The sequence below is a fragment of the Euprymna scolopes genome, chromosome 37, assembly GCF_053919585.1.
Source record: "Euprymna scolopes isolate OS-2025 chromosome 37, ASM5391958v1, whole genome shotgun sequence".
Lineage (NCBI taxonomy): Eukaryota > Metazoa > Mollusca > Cephalopoda > Sepiida > Sepiolidae > Euprymna > Euprymna scolopes.
In genome coordinates, this window is record NC_136518.1 from 59,790,903 (window position 1) to 59,814,236 (window position 23,334).

General features: G+C 35.0%; 1 protein-coding gene across 3 annotated transcripts in view; it reads left to right on the forward strand.

Moving 5' to 3' along the window:
- Positions 1–3,901: 3,901 nt before the first annotated feature.
- The window catches only part of LOC145261207 (cilia- and flagella-associated protein 74-like), a 2,330,915-nt gene continuing 2,311,482 nt past the window's right edge, over positions 3,902–23,334 (forward strand). For all 3 annotated transcript variants that reach the window (XM_080119545.1, XM_080119548.1, XM_080119547.1), the window contains exons 1-5: positions 3,902–4,086; positions 15,082–15,368; positions 16,894–17,034; positions 20,220–20,318; positions 23,150–23,254. In XM_080119545.1, coding sequence (XP_079975671.1) covers positions 15,115–15,368; positions 16,894–17,034; positions 20,220–20,318; positions 23,150–23,254 — 599 coding nt within the window. In that variant the 5' untranslated portion in view covers positions 3,902–4,086; positions 15,082–15,114. The remainder of the gene's footprint in view (positions 4,087–15,081; positions 15,369–16,893; positions 17,035–20,219; positions 20,319–23,149; positions 23,255–23,334) is intronic.

The following is a 23,334-nucleotide window of genomic DNA, read 5'->3' on the forward strand; positions in this document are numbered from 1 at the left end:
ATATGCTATATTTAAAATCAACTTGCTAGATATAATGAGTACACATGCACGGACGAGAAAATCTTTTACTAAATAAAACAATCAAATAAAAAATATATAAATTAAAAAACTGCAATAAATATAAATAGTATTAACATTTGCTTATTTTTTGGGGGGAGGGAGGTCCTTTGAAACCATAATTAATCCTTATATTTTAATAAATTCTTCATCAGGCTTAGCAGATATTAAGAAAAACGTAGATTCCATGAACAAAGCGTTTTTCTTAGAAGTGCACGCCTGTAGAACGCTCTTCTGTTCGCTTGTTTCCCACCTGACTACAACCTGGATGTCTTCAAATCCAACATAAACAAATTCCTGAATGAATCACCCCCTTAAGTAAGACACTTTATCAAATCTCGAATACTAACGGTTACTACGATACTATCCCATTGATTACTGTACACGCAATAACCCTTATCCCCGAGTGGCTTCCGGGCCTTGATAAGTGGTGACTACCTTGTAAAAAAAAAACATTTATGCTTGTATTAAAGCCGTTTGCTTCCAAAATGGCTGCGAAAATTCATCAATTAGTTCCGAATCATTTCCAAATGAATTAACCATTTTACTTTGTTTGATTGATGCAAATTTTTTTCATTTTATTTTGTAAATATTAATGTACGTACGGTTTGTACGGATTATTTTGCAAAGACTGATTTATTTTTTAAATTTTGTGTATCAAATTTTTTTTTTTTTTCTGGAATATGTCGGTAATTAGTTTTCTGATTTTCACACATTTTTTTTTTATTTTGCTAATATTAATTTAGTAATAAAAAAAATAATAAAATCAAATAATGTTCACGGACATATGGTTAGTGCCAGAGTTAAGAGAAAATATGTTTTGTTTTATAAGAAACAATGTATTTATATATTTATAATTTTAAATATATATTACAAATTGAAACATTTCTTCTAATCACATACCTCAGCAGTAACTACAATGTGAACTACACTGACACCATCATACGCGATGTGCTGAGCTGAGGGATCACGGATCCTGATATTCAAGTAGACCTCTTGGAAAATACAAATCAGGACATGTCATTAGAAGAGGTATTTCAATTCATTGAGGCTAAAGAGGATGGTAAGTAATCTGCCTCAAAATTGTTAAATATGTATTCAGTGGAAGCTGCACGGACATCATAGCAGAGAACTAAGCACCAACTTGATGAGAACGAACAAGAACCATGTTCCGACTGTGGTAAATCCGGTCATGGCACAAAAAGCACTGCACATAACCACAGAACTGAATGCATAGCCTTTGGACACAAATGTGAACACTGTCATCGAGACAAACACTTTGAAAACATGTGCCGCAGTAAAGGAGCCCCTAATTTTACTCGACGAACACAACCTGAAAAGCCCACGAAAGAGAATGCTGCTTTTAACTCTCTATGTAACGTCAATGATGGCTCATTTTAAAGTAAAACCCACAGCATCAACAGTGGCTGACATGGAGAGTAACAAACCAGCATACGACTCGATCACCATGTATATAACAGTCTTTCCAACATTGGATCAAGCAGAACTCCAAACTTCAATCATTCATAAATCTGATGGTAGAGGCTCTTCCTGGAGATTGCACAGCCCTGGGCATTGACTTACCGGCATGTTCTGTGGTCATTAGTATGCCAGCCATGGCCAACACTGACTGTCAAAGTTGCTTTGCTGGTTTCAAACTGGTCCACTGCCTTAGGCTATTTGAATCAGACCTGATCCCAGTAACAATGCGTATGCATACTGCTACTAACAGAGGCATCAAAATATTAGGAGCTATTTTACTGTGCCTCTATCAGAAATCGACATGAACAACTGGTCGAAACGAGACAAATGACGTATATCACCCCATCATCAGATAAACTATTCCTGAGCAGAAAAGCCTGTGTTAATCTCGGTCTAATTGCTCCTGGTTTCCCTACCGCACAAGGACACCATTACCTAGTTGTGGTGGACTGCTATTCTAACTGGCCTATAGTTGAGAGACCTCAGGTTGTGCCCAAAAACTTATCTCCTGCCTAAGATGGATCTTTGTTACCTATGGCATATCTATTTAGTTAGCTTCCAATGGTGGACCAGAGTTTACCGCTAAGTAGGCAATTTCTCATAGAAATATACCGAGGATAACTTATTCACCACAAGTTATCCTCGGTAGCATTTCCCTACAGCAATTTTGGAGTGGAGATTGGTGTCAAGACTGTAAATCGCCTTCTCACTGACAACACAGACCCCACTGGAATCATCGATACAGATTCATTCCAACATGCTATGTTGTAGAAAAGAAATATGGCAGATGGAGATACCAAACTGTCACCAGCCATGTGTATCTTTGGTCATCCCATTCACGACTTTACATCGATTATATATGGAAATTATCAAGCACATAACATGTGGCACCGTACTTAACAAGCATGAAACCGGCACATGTGCTGTGCTGAGAGGCTATTGAAACATATGCAAAGTCTCCACTGGTGATTATGTGCACATTCAAAACCAGGGATCTGGGCGAGTGACATGTTGGAGCAGAAAATTCCTGCGAAAGTATATTCCAGTGCAACTCCATCCCCCAAGGCTTACAATCACAGATGACCTTAGATTGTGCCATGCTGCCCTCACCAGGACACCAACAACCATTACACATGACAACACCACAACATCACCCAAAGTCACAGAGCCGAAGGCCCCTATTATTCCTGTATATCCTACCGAACCGATGCTCTCACTGGACATACCACCCCGAATCCCACATAGTAAGCTAGCAATGCCGGACATCACTCAACCAACTGTTGATAGCATGTAATTCCGGATACCCCCCGTATCATCAAGCTGACCTCAGAATATAGGGCCTTCCAGTCAGCCAACAACCCAGCCCTCCCCACCCAGTGTACACACGCCAAGGAAATCAGACTGCGTTAAAACTACACTGAAATAGTTCAACGACCGCGTCCTAACAATTGAAAACCCACAGTAATCCTGTGTCACATCTCAACGAGGTCCACTCAACATAATGTTTTCTCATGTACTCATACAGATTCCTGTCCCCCTTTGCTGTTGTTGTTGTTTTGACAGACTTTGGGCTTGTTCAATCTAACATTAGCATCGACAAATACGCAAAAACTTGGTGGTGGGGAGATAGAGGATTATTATTCTGTAATTTTAGCAGTTTTGTCTTTACCTTTTTTCAGGTCTTGTTCATTGTCATTAGACAATAAACAACTGCTGGACAAATAGAGTCCAACTTTATACTACTACTACTACTACTACTACTATTATGATCATGCTGTTGTACTCATGCACTTCTTGATCCGTGCTGACTGAAATAATAACGTTATTATTTAAAAAGCCATTCTTAACATATGGAGGGGAGGGTGATTTGTACCTATTCTGTACTTTAACCTTACAATTGGATAAAACATATCATAAAACTTTAATTAATTTTGGAAAGACGATTAAAAAAATAGTGCGGATCAGTAAGTGCATTATAAATAATGATGATGATGATGATGATGATGATGATGATGATGATGACAACAACAACAACGTATTTAATATAGAATATTGCCAAACTTTTAAAAGGCAATTTAATAATAATAAAAAAAAATAGTATTTGGAAAATAATACACAAAGATTAAATATCAAATTAAGACAGGGAATCCATTTGCCTTGTCACCGGAAAAATCGGACGGAATTAGTTGTTTAAATCTTGTGGCTATTTCAGAAGCCAACCGTTTCAATGTAATCATATTTATTTGTTGTTTTGAGCACTGTGCTTCGAAATATTAATAAAAGAAGCCGAGTAATTTGCCTGCGTTCAAATCATCAAGGGAGGCAATTCTATTTTTCTTTTCTGGTAAGAGTTATCTCCCTTGGTGAATATGCTGGTTGCTAGGCCGTGAACTTCCTTAGCAACGCGCGCTTGTTTTGACTTGCCTTTTTCATTATTTACGTTCAAACCTCGTGCAGTTCGTAACGTGTTAATCATTTGCTTTTCGGCTTTTTATGTTTAAATATCTTTCATACACATTTTAATTTCACGGAAGAACACGAAAATAGGTGAGTTACATAGTTTTAGATTTGCCATGTTTTACATTTTTTTTTTGTATTTTAAAAAAATTATTTGTGTTAAGCTGACTCAGTTTTTTTTTTTAGTATTATTCTACGTCAGTTTGTTTGAATGATCAAGGGGTTTCCTCATGAAGTTTGATTTTATTACGATTTCAGTTTATATCCAAAGGTTTTTTTTTTTAATAGAATGTGTATTTCACCTTTTATTATTTTTTATTTTTTTTTATTTTAAAATAGTTTTCAGGTTAAATTCAAGTGTCACGATATCTTTTTATATTATTAAATTGTTAGGTGGAAGCACAGAATAGCTACAAAATACCCTCCCCCTCACCATGTTAAGAATAGCTTTCAAAATAATGTCATTATTTCAGCACGGTACCAAAAATGCACAAGTATCAATTATTTATTTATTTATTTTATTATTTAATTATTATTACTAAACAAGTTCTTCCTACAACAACCGGTGTTGTTGTTTGTTTGGGCAAAATCACTAAATCACGGTGTTATTGTTTAGGCATTAACATTTGTTGATTTTTTTTTTTTTTATATTATATTATATGAGAAATCTTTTCGAGTTAAAATCTATTGAGAAAAATACATTTTGTATTAAGAAATAAACATTTTAAATATGTAAACATTAGGTAAAGTTATTATAATATGGCTCGAATTGGACGGCCATTTTGGCTAAATTCTAATTCTTTAATATTTACATAATTTAAGTGTGTATTTCTAGGTGTATCAGAATTTTTGTAGGAATTTTTGACACCCCTAACACGAAACTGCGAATAAAATATAAAAAACTCGGTAAATTTATACAAATACCGTGACAGCGAATTAGTAGAAAAAAATGTACCCTAACCCTAACCCTAACCCAGTTTTCAGATTCGTGTTCAGCACACCGAAACGTAACAGAATACTACGTAAAAGATTTTACTAATTCGCTGTCACGGTGTTTGTATAATAATACCAAGTTGTTATATTTGTTTTTATTAAAAAAAAAAAAAAACAGTAATGAAATTAATTGAAATTTACGAGCTCAGTATTTTTCAATTTTTAAACTTTAAAAATCTATCAAAATTTTTCTATTGATTCAATTTTTACGATATTTTCAGTGTCAATGTGAAATTTTATGCTCTTTCCAATAAACCGAATAAAATATTTTAGACAAACGTTTTTTTTTTATTCACGCCCCCCCTCCCCTATTTTGAAATGTCTATTAAAAAGTAAATGATTAATTTACTCACCAAAGTTTTATAGTTCACAAATTGAAGACAAAAGATCAATAAATAATATATTCAAATTTAAAACAAAAAAAAGTAGTGTTTTTTTAGAAATTTACCTGTAAAGTCCGAAGTTTAAAACCTTTTTAATACAAAAACACATTTTTTTTTTATGAAACCTTCGTCCTTGCTCTTTTAATTGAAAAAAAAATTAGGGCTTGAATTATATTTTTCGAGGAGTTATAAGCTTAGAAAGATGAGGTGGAATTATTCAATATTTTTCACGAAATTTCTGACACACCTAGTGTGTTTCTCAATACAAAATGTACTTTTCTCAATGGATCGGCAATCATGAAGAAAGACTGATTCGTCTGAGGGACGTAAAATGTTGGGTTTTGTTTTTTAATTATTTCCCAACTACTTTATTTAATGTAATATGTTACCCCGCTAATTTTTTTTTTTTTTTTTTTTTTTTAATAAATAGTCTTTTCAAGTTAAATTCAAGTTTTACGATGTCTTTTTATTAAATTGTTAAAGTAAAGAATAATTATAAAAACACTTCCCCTCCACATGTTAAGAATGGCTTTCTAAATAACGTTTTTATTTCAGCACGGTAACAAAAGTGCATAAGTACCAAAATACCTTTTTTTTTTTTCTTACATTTACTCGAATGTTTTGTTTAAGAAAAATTAGGGTACTTGTACAGTTTAGTCAAGACATTAAAAAATGAAAATATCGAAAAAAAAGTTTAAATTGTACGTATCTGTTATGGAATGAAGTTCTCCGAAAAAAAATTCACTTAATTCCATCAAGTAGTTTTTTTTTTTTTTTTTTTTTTTTTTACAGCGAAAAAAAAAACAATTTGTTATGATACCGAGCAAAAGGTTCGATTTTTAGGAAGAAAAGCTACTTATTAAAAATGGGGAGGGAGTGTCGGCGCTTTACATGGAGTTATCTCCCGTGTCGTTTCTAAAATTCAAACAAAAATTTATAACAAATCCAAGATGTCTGCCTTCAACGAACTCTCATAAAAACGTGTTTTTTCCGCTGTAAAAAAAAGAAAACTACTCGATCAAATTAAGTGAATTTTTTTTTTTTTTCGGAGATCTTCATGTCAAAACGGATACGTACAATATAACTTTTTTTCGATATTTTCATTTTTAATGTCTTGATTAAACTGTACAAGTACCAAAATAAGTAGCCCCCCCCTTCACTAAATATAACACAAGAAATTTATCTCTCACAGAAAAAAAACATTTTTGGTTAACTGCTCTAAAATGCTAGAACGGCCTGGAAATGAGGGATCAGTGTGGGGATTATTTCTGTTTTCTTTTAACTGTAATGCTGACTTAATTCTTCGCATAATTTACTATCAAATTCCATATTACATTTTTTTTTTTTTTTAATTTTTTTTTTTAGGCTTTTAAATTGTAAACTGCTTCGGCAATTTCCAGGATTGGCTAGAGATTGTCTGTCAATACTCAGCACTGACTCCATAAGTAATGAAATCGTTTGAATGTTCATTCTCTTCTTTACCAATAGTGTGTTTTTTATTTTTTGTTTTTATTTTTTTTCAACTGTCGTCTGGCATTTTTTTTTTTTTTCCTAATATCTGTCAAATCATAAAAGCCTTTGGCCATTTCCGGGACTGATTAGGATTTTTTCGATTATAATACTTTTTTCCCATGCTGCTATCTCCTCTTCTCTGGTCGTCGCCACCATGGTTGCGGGTGTTATCCATGGTCGCTTAACGCTCTCACTGCCCAGGTCGACCACCGCTACGACCGATCTCGAACTGGGGTTGACAGCCCCCAGACCCGAACTCGAGCCCTTTTCGGACACTACGCTTGGGGCGTCCCCGAAGGTGGCAGGAGTAGCGCCCTGCTCCATCTCCTTTGATGGCCCTGAGCCCAACCAGAGCCCGCCGATTCTGAATACCAATTCTTCACAAGTACAATTGGTTAACGTTACGATTAGGTACTGAATTTCATTAGCGTTTGCTGCTACTTTTGCTGTAGACAACAAAACGGTGACAAGGCAGGTAGTGTCCCTATAATAATTCATATAAAATAAAACGTGTTTAGTTGAATTTTTACAATGTCTTTTGATTAAATTGAAACAGCCTCCCTCCTTTCCTCATGTTAAGAATGGCTTTCTAAATAATAACCTTATTATTTAGAAAGCCATTCTTAACATGGGTGGGGTGGCTCCTTTTTACTTATTTAGTGGTGAACCTCTGGGAGCTATGGAGAATATGGAGTTGTACCTTAGTTGCCATTGCTCTCATGTCCATTTTGGCCCAGAGTTGTAGTATTCGTTAGGGTAACCCTGCTGGCAGGGTCTAGAATTTGCTGACTGCAACTCCATGCAGAGAGTCCTGGTGCTATCAAATCAGACTGTTTAAAGATACTGTTTTCTTGATCTAAAATGCACCAAACATTGATGTTACTGTTTTTCCTCTTTCCCTTTGTAAAACTTAGTCATGCTCTGCAAAGTTAAAAACAACAATTTGTCATGACAAAACAAAACCAAGCATCATGAACAAATATTTGAATATATAAAGAACTTGAAGCATAAAAACTTCTTCCAAAATTACTGGATTCGACATTAAATAATCTGAAAATTGTTTATATATTATTTAATTAGAATTCATTATTGAGATGAGTATTTATTCATTTTTATTTACTGTGGACTATTATCCTCATCTTTTCTTTGTTATTTCACGACGTTTCGGCCAACTATTCCTCTGGCCTTCGTCAGGTGGTAACCGCGACGAATAGGAACTCTGAATCTCCTGACTGCATTCACTGCAATTACTGCCTTCCATAGTTGTTGTCGTCTCATCACATTTTTGATGCAGTTAGGAAATTTGGAGTTCCTATCTCTTCGCGGTTACCACCTGACGAAGGCCAGAGGAATAGTTGGTCGAAACGTCGTGAAGCAGCTAAGAAAAGATGAGAATAATAGTCCGCAATAAATAAAAATTTAATAAATAATACTCATCTCAATAATGAATTCCAATTAAATAATATGTATATACCATTCGGTACGGACCTGACCATGGGAAGATCAGATAATAAATAAACATGAATTTATAAGATCAAAAAATTCAATCTTGATCGCCCTTCGAGGCTCATGGCGCAGTGGATAGAGGTGTTGAATCTCTACAGTTCCAGGTGAGAATTGTCTGAAGATAACGGTTTCAATCCTACCCAAAGCCAGCCAGAGGTTTACTTGGTGTGCCGACAATAACTACGGAAGGCAGTAGTTACAGTGGATGCAGTCAGGAGATTCCGAGTTCCTATCCCGTCGTGGTTACCACTTGACGAAGGCCAGAGGAATAGTTGGCCGAAACGTTGTAAAACAATGAAGAAAAGATCTGCAAATTGTTGATGTACTATAAAACAAAACAACCAAACCAAACACTGTGAATAAATATTTGAAGATATAAAGAATTTGAAGTATAAAACCCTTTTCTAAAATTACTGGATTCAACATTAAATAAGGAAACCAAAAATCATGAACAAATATTTGAATATATAAAGAATTTGAAGCACAAAAACTGTTTTCACAATTACTGGGTTCGACATTAAATGACCCGCAAATGGTTGATGTTTCGGAAACAAGCAAACCAAAAATCATGAAGAAATATTTGAACATATAAAGAACTTGGAGCACAAAAACTGTTTTCACAATTACTGTGTTCGACATTAAATGACCCCAAAAATGGTTGATGGGCCATAAAACAAAAAAAACAAACCATCAAGGGTGTCCCCTATGTTGACGAACTTTGTTCAACTGTGCTAGCTTTTCTGTAACAAAAGCATGTATTTGCTGTGTGGGTTCAACTTTTCTTTTCTCATCATGGAACCACAATCAAGAAACTATTTCCAGTGAGTTTGCTCAGTTCTGGTCTGAGCTTATTAGTGCTACATCAATCAAAATATTGTACTCCTTTACAAGTAGGTCCTGGATATGACCTAAAACTATATCCGATGGTGAGGCCCCACCTTGCGGGCTTTGGGAAGTGTGGAGCCATCCTTTAATTGCCATTGCTCCCAGGTCCACTCTGACCCGGAGTGGTAGTACCTGTTAGGGTCCCAACTATGGGTTAAATAGAATCTGACTTAAAAAAAATGTACTCCATTAAAAATCGTTCCTCAAAATAACTAGATTCGACATTAAATAACCTGAAAAAGGTTGATATGCTGTAAAACAAAAACAACCAACCTTACAAGTAAGATTACCGTGCCTAATCTCAGCTTTATGAGCATCTTGAGGCCTTTGTGCACGAGCAAAACTTTCTTATGAGAGCATTAGTTATCCATTGGTACGCACAAAGAATATTTGTTATTATTTTTTTACAAACTGGCCTTCCATTTAAGTGTGTGCATTAATCCTTTTAGCAAGACATTTAGCTTTGTCATGTTTATATTTTAAGTATCCTTTGTCAGTCACAACCAGTAGATATCGTTGATGATGGCCCCATCAACATTAAAAGCCAGCAAGCTTGCATCCAACCACACTTTCAGTTATTTTGTACCCATGCACCACTTTTCTTGAATGGAATCGGATTATTGTACTCGAGCAAGTGTGTCTGCTAACATACTATCCAGAAGAGGATTGCTAACTTTGCCATTCCAGTCCTACATAACAGTTGTGGCACAACATTTAATAAAGTTTGTCGCCACTCGAAGCCATCTACATACAAAAAAGTGTCACACAAGGAGAAGATACATCTTCATATCATAGTTATAGGGCTGCCCACAGTACTGCTTCCCCATCGCAATTGATCATGCTCCTCTCAAACTTCTCCAAATTCTTACTATTACATTGGTGCAGAAAATAATGTTGTTTTCTAGGGTTCAACTTATATATAAAAAAAACATTATTTATGCACCAACCTAATAGTTAATCCATACATGTCCAGATACTTCCTCACTGATTATGCTGACACCACACCCTCATTAATATGTCATCGATATATGCTGACATTACTTTTCTTTTTTTCTAATCTTGGGCTAACGCAGCCACATTATAAGATGTGCCACGTTCAAGCTGAACTCTAACCTAGTTACACAATATCGTTATCCTTAAAATACTAGTCTGGTATGGCCAGTGGAATTTCTGATTATGGATCTGTAAATATGCCTGATTGAAGTCTGTAACAGATACATTTGTTTGCTACTGTCTCGATTCGCATATTTATCTGGGCAGACATCTGCATCACCTGTGAATGCATCAACATAGGTATTTAATTCATGATAGCCCATTGCAAGACACATCTTATTTTTATTGGTCTGCAATATGGTCACCAGGAGTATCAGTCCTTTGAATGGGTCAAACTCCTCATCATATATTGCAGCAACTAACCATTTTTTAACCAAAACCTTTTCTCAATTCATTAGCCAATGTATATTTAGAAATAAGAGTTTAAAGCTTCTCTGATGCATGACCCATTGACCATTTTCATGCTGCAAACTTGCACTCTCTTTCGCGAGTCAAATTTTTTTTAACAAAAAATTCTTCATATCATTTGGATTATTCGGACAAATGTTCTCATCTTGAGTGTTATTTGCATAATGTTTCGGACAATGTAACCTCCAACTTTCTTCAGGTGTATCTTGTTCAACTCAGAAATCTTTCTGTCCAACTCGAAAATCTGCATGCAATTTCGAACAGAACCCTTTATTTACTACACAGGGTAGCATGCTCTCGTTCCTTCAGCCATAACTTGATTGAAGTCGTAAGTAATTCACAATTGTATTTTGAGAGTTGCTCGCATTGAGGATTGAAACTTCAACCTCTGGAAAAGTGTGACTTACAACTGAATTTTACCAAGTACTTTAGGGTTAGTAGTAGGGTTAAAAAAATTTACGGGGTGGGACTTGTCACTCAGATTTTTTTTTTTTTTTTATTAAGGAGTCACCACTTATCAAGGCCCGGAGGCCACTCTAGGATATGTATGAATCATAACAGTGCTATTTTCATGGGGTTGGTCAATGTAGATCTGCTTCGACAATCACATAGGTTTATTGTGATAGGCACCAAATTTATGACTACGAATCGCTTGTGCTGTTTGTTCATAGGAGTATTCAAAGTAAAAATTTATTTTAAAAAGTGAGCTGCAGTGAGGCTGATTTGAACTCTTAACCTAAGGTTTACAAATGATTTGTAATTTGTAGCTTCACACTTAGATGATTCACCTGCTCGATAACAACAAAACTGTGAACTTTATAGAATCCATTGCACTGAGTTGAAAGAGATTTAGCAAAAATATGGTTCTTTTGTTTGAGATGGTGTTGCTGGCAGATATGCCATTTTTGTTTGTTTGTTGGACAACTAAACCGTCTTTTAACTTGGATATCATGAAGTGAACATCCAGAAATCGGAATACAAGAAGCATTAAGTATTAAAATGTTCGCAATATGATCTGATTCAGGAAATTTTATTAAATAACAAATGTTGTTTTCCCTAAAATAATCTGGCATATTTAATTGTTTTTCCTCTTCTTTATGATCAAATAATGTTATGTAAAAATTTTTGGTACTCATGCAGAGAGTGATCCATGCTGAAATAATAACGTTATTATTTAAAAAGCCATTCTTAACATGGGGAGGGGGGTGTTTTGTACCTATTCTGTACTTTAACCTTACAATTGAATAAAAAAAAAACATATCATAAAACTTTAATTAAACGTGGAAATACGATTTTTAAAAAATAGCGAGGATCACTCTCTGCATTAGCACCAAACTTGGAAATACGATTTAAAAAATAGCGCGGATCACTCTTTGCATTAGCACCGAATTTTTTTAAAAATTGCAACTGATTAAGGAACAAATAATGATTTAGTCAGCAAATGTTTTTGCAAAATTATCACCCCCCCCCCAAAAAAAAAGGAACGGACGTAATGATCATGTTTGAATATTTTTTATCGATAATGAGAAATTCTAACTTTATCAGAACTTTATTAATTTTCGATTTCATAAAATAAATCCTCTTTTTCTTTACAATTAAATTTTTGTATAATTTTTGTGTCATTAGTGAAAATTCCTCTTATTTGAAGGTGTCCTATGGATATTTCTATGCTACTTGTAAAAAAATTCTTTATCTACATAGAAGAAAGAATGGTGTTTAAGCCTTTATGTTACTGTGCTATTTTTTAAATAGTGTTTTCAAATTAAATTGAATTTTCACGATATCTTTTTGGTAAATTTGTAGTTTAGCGGCGTAAGGTATTTGACAGCCATAACCCAAAGGCTGAAATACAACCAGAAAATTTTTTTATCATTTTTTTATTAGATTAAACGTACGACATTCGACACAACAGAATGTGGCGGCCATATTTTTAAAAATTTGAATTTTTTTTTTAAAGTTTGACAGATTAGCATTTTTTTAAGGTCAAATTTGTCCTTTTTTTTTTTTGAAGCAGTTTCATGAAACCATGATTTTGATTATAAAATTGTTAGGTAAAAGTACAGAATAGTTACAATAGTTACAAAACACCCTTTCCCATGTTAAGAATGGCTTTCTAAATAATCACGCTATTATTTCAGCAGGGTAACATAAGTCCATAAGTAAGTAATCCTTGTCTGGTGCGACTTCCATAAAAATATCAAGAAAAACATGCAGCCAAAATGTCATTGAATAGATGTATGTGGAGATTTGCAAGCCTCTCATAATATTCATTGTCATCCAACTGTCGACATATTCTTATTAATCTTTATTCTTGTGTGGCTACATGCTTTCAGTAATTCATTAATAAAAAAAAAATGGATTTTCAATCAGGCAGATGTTTTATGTTTTACAGATTACTTAAATACACTAGAGTGAAGTACTTTAACCTAGTGCTAATAATATTGGACGATAAACAAATGAAATTGGCTAGTCAGAATCAAAGTTTCATATGTTTGTTTCTATGCTATTAAAGTCCAATTTAAAAAAATCTTATTTGATAATTTTATATCTAAGGCTAAAACAAAGGCAGAAATATGAAACCTGTGACCAATTATTAAGTATTATGAGAGGTGACGGCGTTCTAGTGGTTAACAACACAGACTGACGCCCTGGGTTTCCCAGGTGTGAATCCAGTTTGTTCCACAAAAATCACTTTCACTTAGAATGTTGTAACCCTCACATAATACTTTCCGTAATCCGAATGTCTTTCCAAAAAGAATTCTGACTAGAAAAATATCGGGGAAACCAATGACAACAATAGAATCTTCAAATTCATATGATATGGTGATGATAAAGTTGGTTGGGTTGTTTAACCAGCATATCGACCTTCTTTGGGCTATGTATAAGGGTATTTTTTTTTTTTTTTTGCTGTTGATTTTTGTTGTATTGTTTTATTGTTGTTGATTTTTGTTGTATTGTTGTATAAGTTGAATGTTTTCAAATTTTCTTTGGGTAAATATACAGATTATTTACAACAGAACACCGACCACTCTAATTTGCTTTTTATGGGGTAATCGAGGTCGCTGAGAACGAATCTGATAATCAAACCTGGGGCAAATTTACTGTTTGCATGGTATTAACCCCTGAACCCGGGAACTACTTTCTAACATTTTACAGCTTCCGTTTATGCTACGCACATGCGCGCGGCAGCATAAACGACAGTTGTTGAATGTGACTTCACGTAGAGAACTGCCTTTTCACATGTCGTACAAAACTTTTGTGGAACATTTAAACTTATACGAAAAAGAAGAAAAGCACACCAAGTGGGGGGGGGGTAATGTCGGAAAGGCTTTTTTTTTGTTTTACATAGTTTTTAATGCAGTTTACAAAAAATTATAGAACTTGTGTGGCTTAACAGGTGCTTCTGCAGTTTAATTAACCGTTTTTCCATAAGTAACACACCGACATTTATTGATTAGAACACCATTTAACATTTTTTGCAGGTTTTACTGCTTACATTCGGGAGGAGGTGGGGGGGGCGGTTGTCTTCAGATGTTCGGTTGTTTTTCAAGATTGGTTGTCATTAAGAATATTTGAGTAATGTTTCAATGTTATTATTTGCTTGAGAGAGATTTATATTTTGTGGTAAAGATTCGCTTTTTTTTTCTTTTTGTTTTTTTAAGAAGTTTAGGATATTATTGGGGTTTTCTTTTTCAAAGAGATCTTTCAGAGTTTTTAGTAAATGTAAAACTGTTTACAAATGTATGCGAGATCACAACAGATGATTAAGTATTATGCGAGTACACCCACTAGTATATAATGTGGTTAGTTAAAAATCTCCAATTTCCTGCTAGAGCGATGTCAGTGACAACAAAAATACTGAATGTCCATCATCATTAAAGTACTTACTATGTGCAACTTTTGATCATTGAACAACTAAAATATATTTAATTTGGAGACTATGAAGTGAAAATTCAGAAAACAAAATACAAGAAATATTATAGTTCTTCATTTTTTAGATGATGGTTAATTGTTTAGATTACTTGTATTGATCAGACTACTGTTCTCATCTTGAGTGTTATTTGTACAATGTTCTGATCGGATTATCCTTCGACCGTCTTCAGGCATGCTGGTTGTTGTTTGGAAAGGAAAAGAGAAAAGTTTTCTCTTTTCTTTTCAGACAACATGCCTGAAGACGGTCGAAGGCCAATTCGACTGAGACAGTGCACAAATAACATTCAAGATAAGAACAATAGTCCGATCAATACAAGCAATATAAAGAAATATTGTTAAAACTTTTGAACTAATATCTGATACAATAAATTTTCGATCTAAAAAAAATAAATTCTTTGTTTTATCTTTATAGAAGCAAGAACTCTAACATTTTCCTGCAAGAACGATGTCGAGCAGTGGCACAAATGAATTCCTTCATTCATCATCTGAGGATTTCCTGGCTGCGTATCTGCCGGATATGGCTGGTTCCACAGAAAAATCTGAAGACTGGAATGAAGAGGAAATCGATTATGCTTCGATGACTAATTCAAGTGATTCCATTTCTTCATTTGTTAACTCTTCATCTTCTCCTGACCAAGAAGAAATCCCTTGGGACGAATCCATAGCGAATCTTTCAGATTTGTCTCTAAGCAGTTTTATGTGAGTATCAGAGTGCCTCATCATAAAAAAGAAAAAAAATGATACAATTGTTAAATTAAACCAGAGTTACCAATTTTGTAGTAATTAACTAAATGGTTTGTAGCAGTTATGATTTTATTGACTACTAGCAGGCTGCTTGGTGTTGCCTGGCCATAAAATGCATGTATATATATTTTAACTCCTACAGAAACTGAGATATGTGGATGCGAGTATTATGTTTTTTCTAAACAGTTCACTTCTTGTAAGTGAAACAAATAAATAAAATATCAGGCCGAGATCGAAACCAAAACCTAAAGACAGTGAGTCAAGTATGATAACCATTAGGCCGGCTTGACACAATCTTTAAAAAGGGTTTTTCAAATTTACTTATTCTTAACATAAAGAATCTGTCATCAGAACACATGCGCATTTGTGGAACAGTTAAACAGATAAAAATCTGACAACCCAACATACCAATTTTTTGATTTTGACCCCCCCTAGCAGCTCGTTTTTCCGGCTGAAAACCGATGCAAAACTTATGTCTGAATATCTTTCTTTTCCACCTTAGCATCACGGGTTCGAGCCTGCCTGCCTACTACCACTTTTTTCTTTTTTTTTTTTTTGTGCTCAACAGACACCACAAACACCCGGGCAATGCTGGGCATCCAGGCTAGTTTTATAATAATCCGCTGAAAAAATTGAAAAAAAAAAGATGAAGATAAAGAAAAATATAGGGGGCAAGCTCCTTCAGGTCCGCCAGAAGAATAAGTGCTCTTTAACTAAGACAGCGCACTTTGTTCAAAGTCAATCGCAGTGTTGGCAAAACTACATGAATTCGCCATATTTGCACTTCAGCCACTACTATTTATTTGCTGACCTCAAAAGAATGCTGCAGAGAAAGAGAATTGGTTCCAATGAAGAAGTGATATTAGAAACTGAGGTCAAAGATAAATATTTCTACAAAACAAAGCATCGAATTATTAGAGAAGCGTTGGAATCAGTGTATTATTCTAGACAGAGATTATGTTGATGGATAAAGTCGATTTTTTCCTAAAAGTTGTTGTTTTTATTAGTTAGGCCCTGAACTTAGTGATGGTTTACTTATTTGCTAAATGATTGGTCGAAGGGTCTTCAATAAGTTCTCATAGCAGTAGAGCAATGAAACTTGGCATAGTTATTAGTTTTTTTCTACATACGAACAACCCAGAGTTATGCATTTCTCCCATGACAGTCATATGATGGGGCTCATTACTATAAGTTTTTTTCATTTCATCTATGGTGTGCAAACTTTCAAATGCAAAACCAGATCACTGTGTGACACTCAACAGGCTCTATTTCATATCTTACTCAGTTCAACTGCAAATCAGAAACCGCCAGTAGTTCAGAGTTGTAATTTGAAACATAATCCACAGAGATATAAGTCATTACACACACAAAATTTCAGCTAAATCAGACAATTGAGATGAGTAAAGGGCATTACTTATTGAACGTCGTAGTGTACTTGTTATGTTTTCAAATATATGATGTCATTTCTTTCTTTCACTAGGTCAGTTCCTTTGGGGAAAACCTCTTCGATTCGAGAAAAATTTACCCGAGAAGAACGGTTACAAATGTACGAATTACGTCACCATCTCAACCTTTTAGATATGAATTTGGAGAAAACCGAAAAAGACGTCGCTGACAAACGGTAAGTGATTTCAAGATGAATTGTTTTGAAAAAAAAATTAGCAAAATAAAAACATTCAGATGCCATTCATCCCTAAAAACCAATTGTGGCGACTGAATAACTTTTGTGTAGTTTCTGTATTCTTAAATTTTAATTCAGATCCCTCAAATTAAAGGCGATTGTAAGAGCCACTCTTGAAATAGAAAAATGTATTTGTCCTAAGCAAAAATAAAAAAAAATGTCAGCATAAATCCAGTCAGAGAAACGTTTCCAGATAAATAATTAATCCAGTTAAGATCATCTCTGTGTAGTGGTTTTCTCGTGTCAAGGCAGAAAGGTATTACTGAAGAATTCAAAGAGATCCAGTATCTCGTTATAATTATAAAACTCTGTGGACTTTGCTTCCTTGCATCTTGTCTTCGATGATCGAGCGATTCTGTCTTTTAAAAACAGGAATGACAAGTGAATTTTTATATGTATATATCTCTACAATTATATAAATGCAACTTTACCTGTGTATCTGAGTGAATTTGTTCCTTATAGACTCCGAAACGGCTGAACAGATTTTCTTTAAAATTTACAGAATTTTAGTGTATAAGTCTGGGAGTGATCCTATTTAAGTTTTGTCTCAGAATACCCTCAATAATTATCGATAATCAAAACTGTTATTTTAATTTATCTATCATCCGTAAAGCCATTTTTTCCATGTCATGGCTTAACAACAACTTTTTGTGAGAGGGTATGTGTTTTTTTCCGCTATATATGTAATAACTTAGTGGAAATTTCATGCTAAATGACTTAATTATCTAGATAAATAAATCATAGCTTTATTTGTGTTTTGTGTCAAAATAGTTTCCTCCGTCTATGTGTGTGGATGTAAATGTGATATGTATGTATATGTTTTTATGTATACGTATATGTTATGCATACGTGTATATGGTTATATATGTAGATATATGCGTGTGGGTGTAAGTATGTGTATAAGTATATATATGTATAATGTATGGATATGTATTTATGTTTCGTGTAAATATCTGGATGTGTATGTGTAGATGTATATGTATGTGTGTATATCTATGTATATATGTATGCAGATGTATGCGAGTCTATATCTTTTTGCATGTATATACTGTATTGTTGCATTTTATATCTTTTGGTTTTCTTGCATTTTTATGTTTCTGTGCGTATGTGTAAGGGAATATACAAAAGGTGTGCATCTATCCCTTGTATTTGTATCTATGTATACTTCCGAAATATGCGTGTGTGAAAATCGAAAATATCGTTTTGTCCATACTCGGTGGTCGTTTGGAATTGCTGACCACTTTAAGTTTGACCGTTGGTTATAGGCAACATATTGGCGGACTTCTCAAGTAATTTACAATGCTATACCGGAGAGTAGATACTTAATTTTAAGGATATAAAAAGAATTTAAAAAAAAAATTGTCCCTACCGAAGTTAAGATGAGAAAAAATAAAAGCCTGAGATAAATGAATTGATCAGAATCCTTGCTTATCCTCCCCCAGACCAACCCCACCCCTATTCTATGACAAGATTCTAATTTTGTAAGTAATATAAGAAAATGTTTTTGTATCTTGAGTTTCAGTTTTCGAGGGAAATTCTTGGCTTGAAGACGTAATCTCCCCAATAACGGGTGATTACAGAAACATGTATGCACATATATAGCCATCAATGTTTGTATAAATAAATAAAATATATATATACTAGCGGGGGTACCCGGCGTTGCCTGAGTGTTTGTTTCCGGGACGGGGGGGGGGAGTTTTAAAAAATGTTATGGTAGGTAAGTAGGAAGGATCAAACCCGGAGTCATGAGTAAAAGTAGGAAAATAAAGTGTGAAAAAAAAAACAAAAAAAACATCTGCAACGTTAACAGTTCGGCCACCAAGAAAAGTCCATTCCAGTTGTTTAGGAAAAAAAAAAAAAAAAAAAAACGACCACGGTAGGTCGGCGCGAACGTGAAAATATAATATGAATTGTCCAGCACGCTAACCACTACGCCACAGAGCACTGCAGCTTAGTTTAGTGATTTTAAATAACTTCACATGAAAGAACTACGAAGCCAAACCGGTGTTCTCTTCTCAACTGTTCCTTGTGAATGATCCCCAAACGGTGTTAAGTGGTGGAAGGGGGAGGAGGAATTTAAAGGAGAGAAAATATTTTACCACTTCCATTGATCTTAACCGATTTTGGCCGTGACTTCTCAGCAGAAAAAGTATAGAAATCTAAGATTATCGAGGAATTTGAGAAATAATAAGCCTATAACACACCTCAGATATTGTTCTGCCATTTGTGCATATTATATTTGCATGAAATATCTTGATTTTTAATCCTATTAATGTCAAAATCAGACGGGAAAAAATGAGTTCATTTTATTTATATAGAAATATATATATATATAGAGAGAGAGCTGTTGTGTTTTTGCTTTGCGATACTTTTTGAATATATTTAATTATATACATATACATACACGTACTAGCAAAGATAACCACGCTTTGCGCAGGACTTTGCAGTATGTTCGGGTACCTGTTTCGCCGACACCTTTGCAAAAATTGGATGTTGTAAGAGCAACTATTGTTTTACGATGTTTAAAATTTTTTTAACTACTTCCTAAAGGGACTGAACTCTAACTCGTAACTTCAAAGCAAATAGATTATATCAAAGTTGACACTTATATTGTTACACATAAAAATTAAAATGATTACAAAGAATCACAATAGTTAACATTTGTTTAATTGGTTGAGGGGATTGGGTGGAGGAGGGTGAGCTGATTCAAATTCATAAAGAAGTTGACCAGCGCCATAGTGGCAGCCCTTGGGATGGTGACAAGCCCCCAACTTGGTGTGCACCATCTCTAGGTGTGGGTTTTCATGAAGAGCTGAACTAAATATGACCTTAACTTTTGACCTTGACCTTGAAAAATGGTGTGCACCATCTCTAGATTGGAGACCATCATCATATCAGATTTGGTCAGCATTGGTCCATTAGTGCGGGCTATAGGAGAATTATACACACACACATACACACGCACGAATGCTACTACTTTATATATAGATAGATGTGTATATTAGATACTTGGATATTTTTTTAAAAATTCTCTTTTTGCTCTTTTATTTGCGTGAACATATGAACACATTAGCATGGAATGAAAAAAAGAAAACATTATCCTTCTATTTATTTTCAATTTCTAGTGAAGCGTTGAAAAAATGTGAAAATAAAATTGCTGATCTTCAGGTTGAAGAAGAAAATGTTTGCAAGGAACTTGAAGAAGCTGAAAAATCGAACAACGTGTAAGTATTTTTATCTCTACTTTTATATAAAAGGTACTTTGCCTCTGTGTGTGTGTGTGTGTGTGTGTGTGTGTGTGTGTGTGTGTGTGAGTTCATTCGTTCTCTATGGACTCTGAAATGGCTGGGCTGATTTCTATTAAATCTAACACAAATGTACTTTATGTATCTGGCAGTGTTCTTAGATAAGTTTGGTATTGGAATGTCTTGGAGAAGTATTGATAATCAAAAAAATCCGATGAAAAAGCAGGCAATTTTGACCAAGTCAATCCCTTATACAGCCTAACATCACAAGTGCATTTGAGAAGATTGAAGCAGAAAGGCCCTGCATATAAAAGCAACAGTGAGTTCTTTGATATGACAGGGCGCGTTCAAAATGAATTTAGAGTGTAATTGAAGCATGAGACTTGGCTTTTGCATTTTAAACTTTAATTCAAGCCATTATATATAAAAATACTTTTATAAAATTAACAGTGGGTTCTTTACAGTGCAATGTAGACTAAAATGTATTGTGGACTAAGTCATTGCAGGGAGGTATGTGAAACGTCCTCCTAGTTCATCAGGATGAGTCCCCAACTAGAGCAGGCAATCAATCAATTTGATTGGAAAATGAGCGATTTCAGATTTCGATGACAATAAAAATATGGGAGTGTGAAACATTTGTTGATCATCATTCAATCCCAGGCAATGTCGGCTCTCCCTACTAGTTTATTCATATTTTTTTTTTACAGATTAATGTCTTCATTAATGTAAAAATTTAGATGTGCTGGATGATGTGTTCTTCGACCTTTTACTGTGGATGTTTATTTACATACTTAAATAACGGCGCAATGGTTTGAAATTTTTGAGATGTGGATTGATACTCTTCTGTTGTTTATAATATTCAAACTACTATTCTCATCTTGATTTTCATATTTGAAACAAGCTTTGGCAAGCTTCTGTGAGTGACCTTCATTTCTGATCTAAAATGCAATGCATTAAATCTGTTGCCAAGATCGCCGGAAAAATGAATGGATCATACAACAGCTTCAGTAGATATTTCACTACCGATGCAATTCTTTAATCGTCTGCATATATAAGAGCCAAGTACGTCTTAAAATGGAATACTGTTTACACATCTAGGTAGAAGCTACAAAACCTAATAGGTGATGGCCTTTTTCTCTGCCCTGCCGCCCATAGAAAAGACTTTGTGGGCCTGTCTCTATTCTTCCATTATTTTCATGGCAAGTGCTCGTCTGAGCTTCAATCTATGCCCCCTCCCCTTTGCCATATTTCACAAAAATCACTCACCTAACTACAACTACTATCAACAATTCTCCCCACTCTTTATCTGTGCCTAAATCTATCATTATTTTCATGGCAGGTTCAGTTCACCATAGGGGAAAGTCCAAAAACCAAAAAGGATGAAATGATAAAAATGGACTTGAGAGATAAAGAACTGGTCAGGTTATTTTAGAAGTGAATTTTTAGAAGTTGTCCATTGTATGCCAACTTATAAAACAGGCATTAAACCAAATACGAGAGGCGTGCAATAAGTAATGCCCCTGACCCACTTCCCTTAGCAGTGGAGCAACAAAACTTGGCACAGTTATTAGTCTTTCTCTACATAGGAATCACACAGAGTTATACATTTCTTCCATCGTTTGATGCAGCTCTGGAAACCGTTTTTGTAGAACACCCCAGGTTGGTCCTCCAACCACGACGTGACTTCAGAAATCAAGGTTGCATCATCTGGGAAACGCTTTCCTTTCAAAAACAACTTCATGGCTGGGAAGAGGTGAAAGTCAGAGGGTGCAAGGTCAGGAGAGTAGAGAGGATGGGGAAATATTTCATAACCACACGCCCGTGCTTCTGATCTGGCGACATGCGAATTGTGGACCGGAGCGTTGTCCTGCAGGAGGAGGGTACTTTTGCTGATCTTGCCCCGCCTCTTGATTTTGATAGCTTCCCTTAATTTCCTCAAAAGTGAAGCATAATAGGCTCCTGTATTTAATATAATATATAATTGTGGTACCCTTTGCCAGGAAATCTGTCATCACTACTCCGTCCTGGTCCCAGAAGACTGTGAGCATGACCTTGTCAGCGGAGGGCTGCACCCTTACCTTGTTTGGAGGTGGTGAGTCCAAGTGCTTCCACTGCATTGACTGGGCTTTGGTCTTTGGATCATAGTGATGGACCCAGGTTTTATCCTGTGTAATCAGTGTTTTGAAAAACTTTGACTCATCTTCTTGGCACATCTCCAAATTCATCCTCGAGCACTCGACGCGTTCTCGCTTCTGGAATGGTGTGAGCAACCTGGGAATCCATCTGGCAGACACCTTATGCATATGCAAATGGTCATCCACAGACCCTGTACTAATCTTGACATCTTGGGCTATTTGGCGAATAGTAATGGCAGCCTCAACTTGACGGACAGATGCCTCATCAATGGCAGAAGGTGGGGCGACCAGGTCTGAGAGCTGTTTCCATAGACTTCCGGCCATGTTTGAATTCACGATGTCAGCGTTTTACAAGGTCATATAATGGGGCATTATCACCATAAGTTTCTTTCATTTCATCAAAAGTCTCATATGGTGTGTGTCCTTTCAAATACAAAAAAAACGGATCACTGCTCGAGATTCAACAGACTCCATTACACACCTGACTCAATTCAAACATCTGTAAAACAGAAACCACAATTAGTTCAGAGCTGTAATTTGCCACATAAACCGTAGAGATATAAATTATTGCACATGCTAGATTTCAGCTAGATCAGACAACTGGAAGTGGGTCAGGGGCATTACTTATTGCACGTCCCTCGTATGACATTGATTGTGCATTTCATTTCTTTGCAGAACTGTCGTGAACCGACTAAAAGCCCATCATAAACGGATCACGAAAGATTTGGAGCATGAACTGAAGCAGAAAGATGAGGTCAGGGAAATGCTAAGTAAAGCTGAGTAAGTAAAAACTTTGTTTAATTCTTCCAATAAACTATATTCTGTAGAATTGTTCAACAAGCTTGTTTTTATTTTAATTG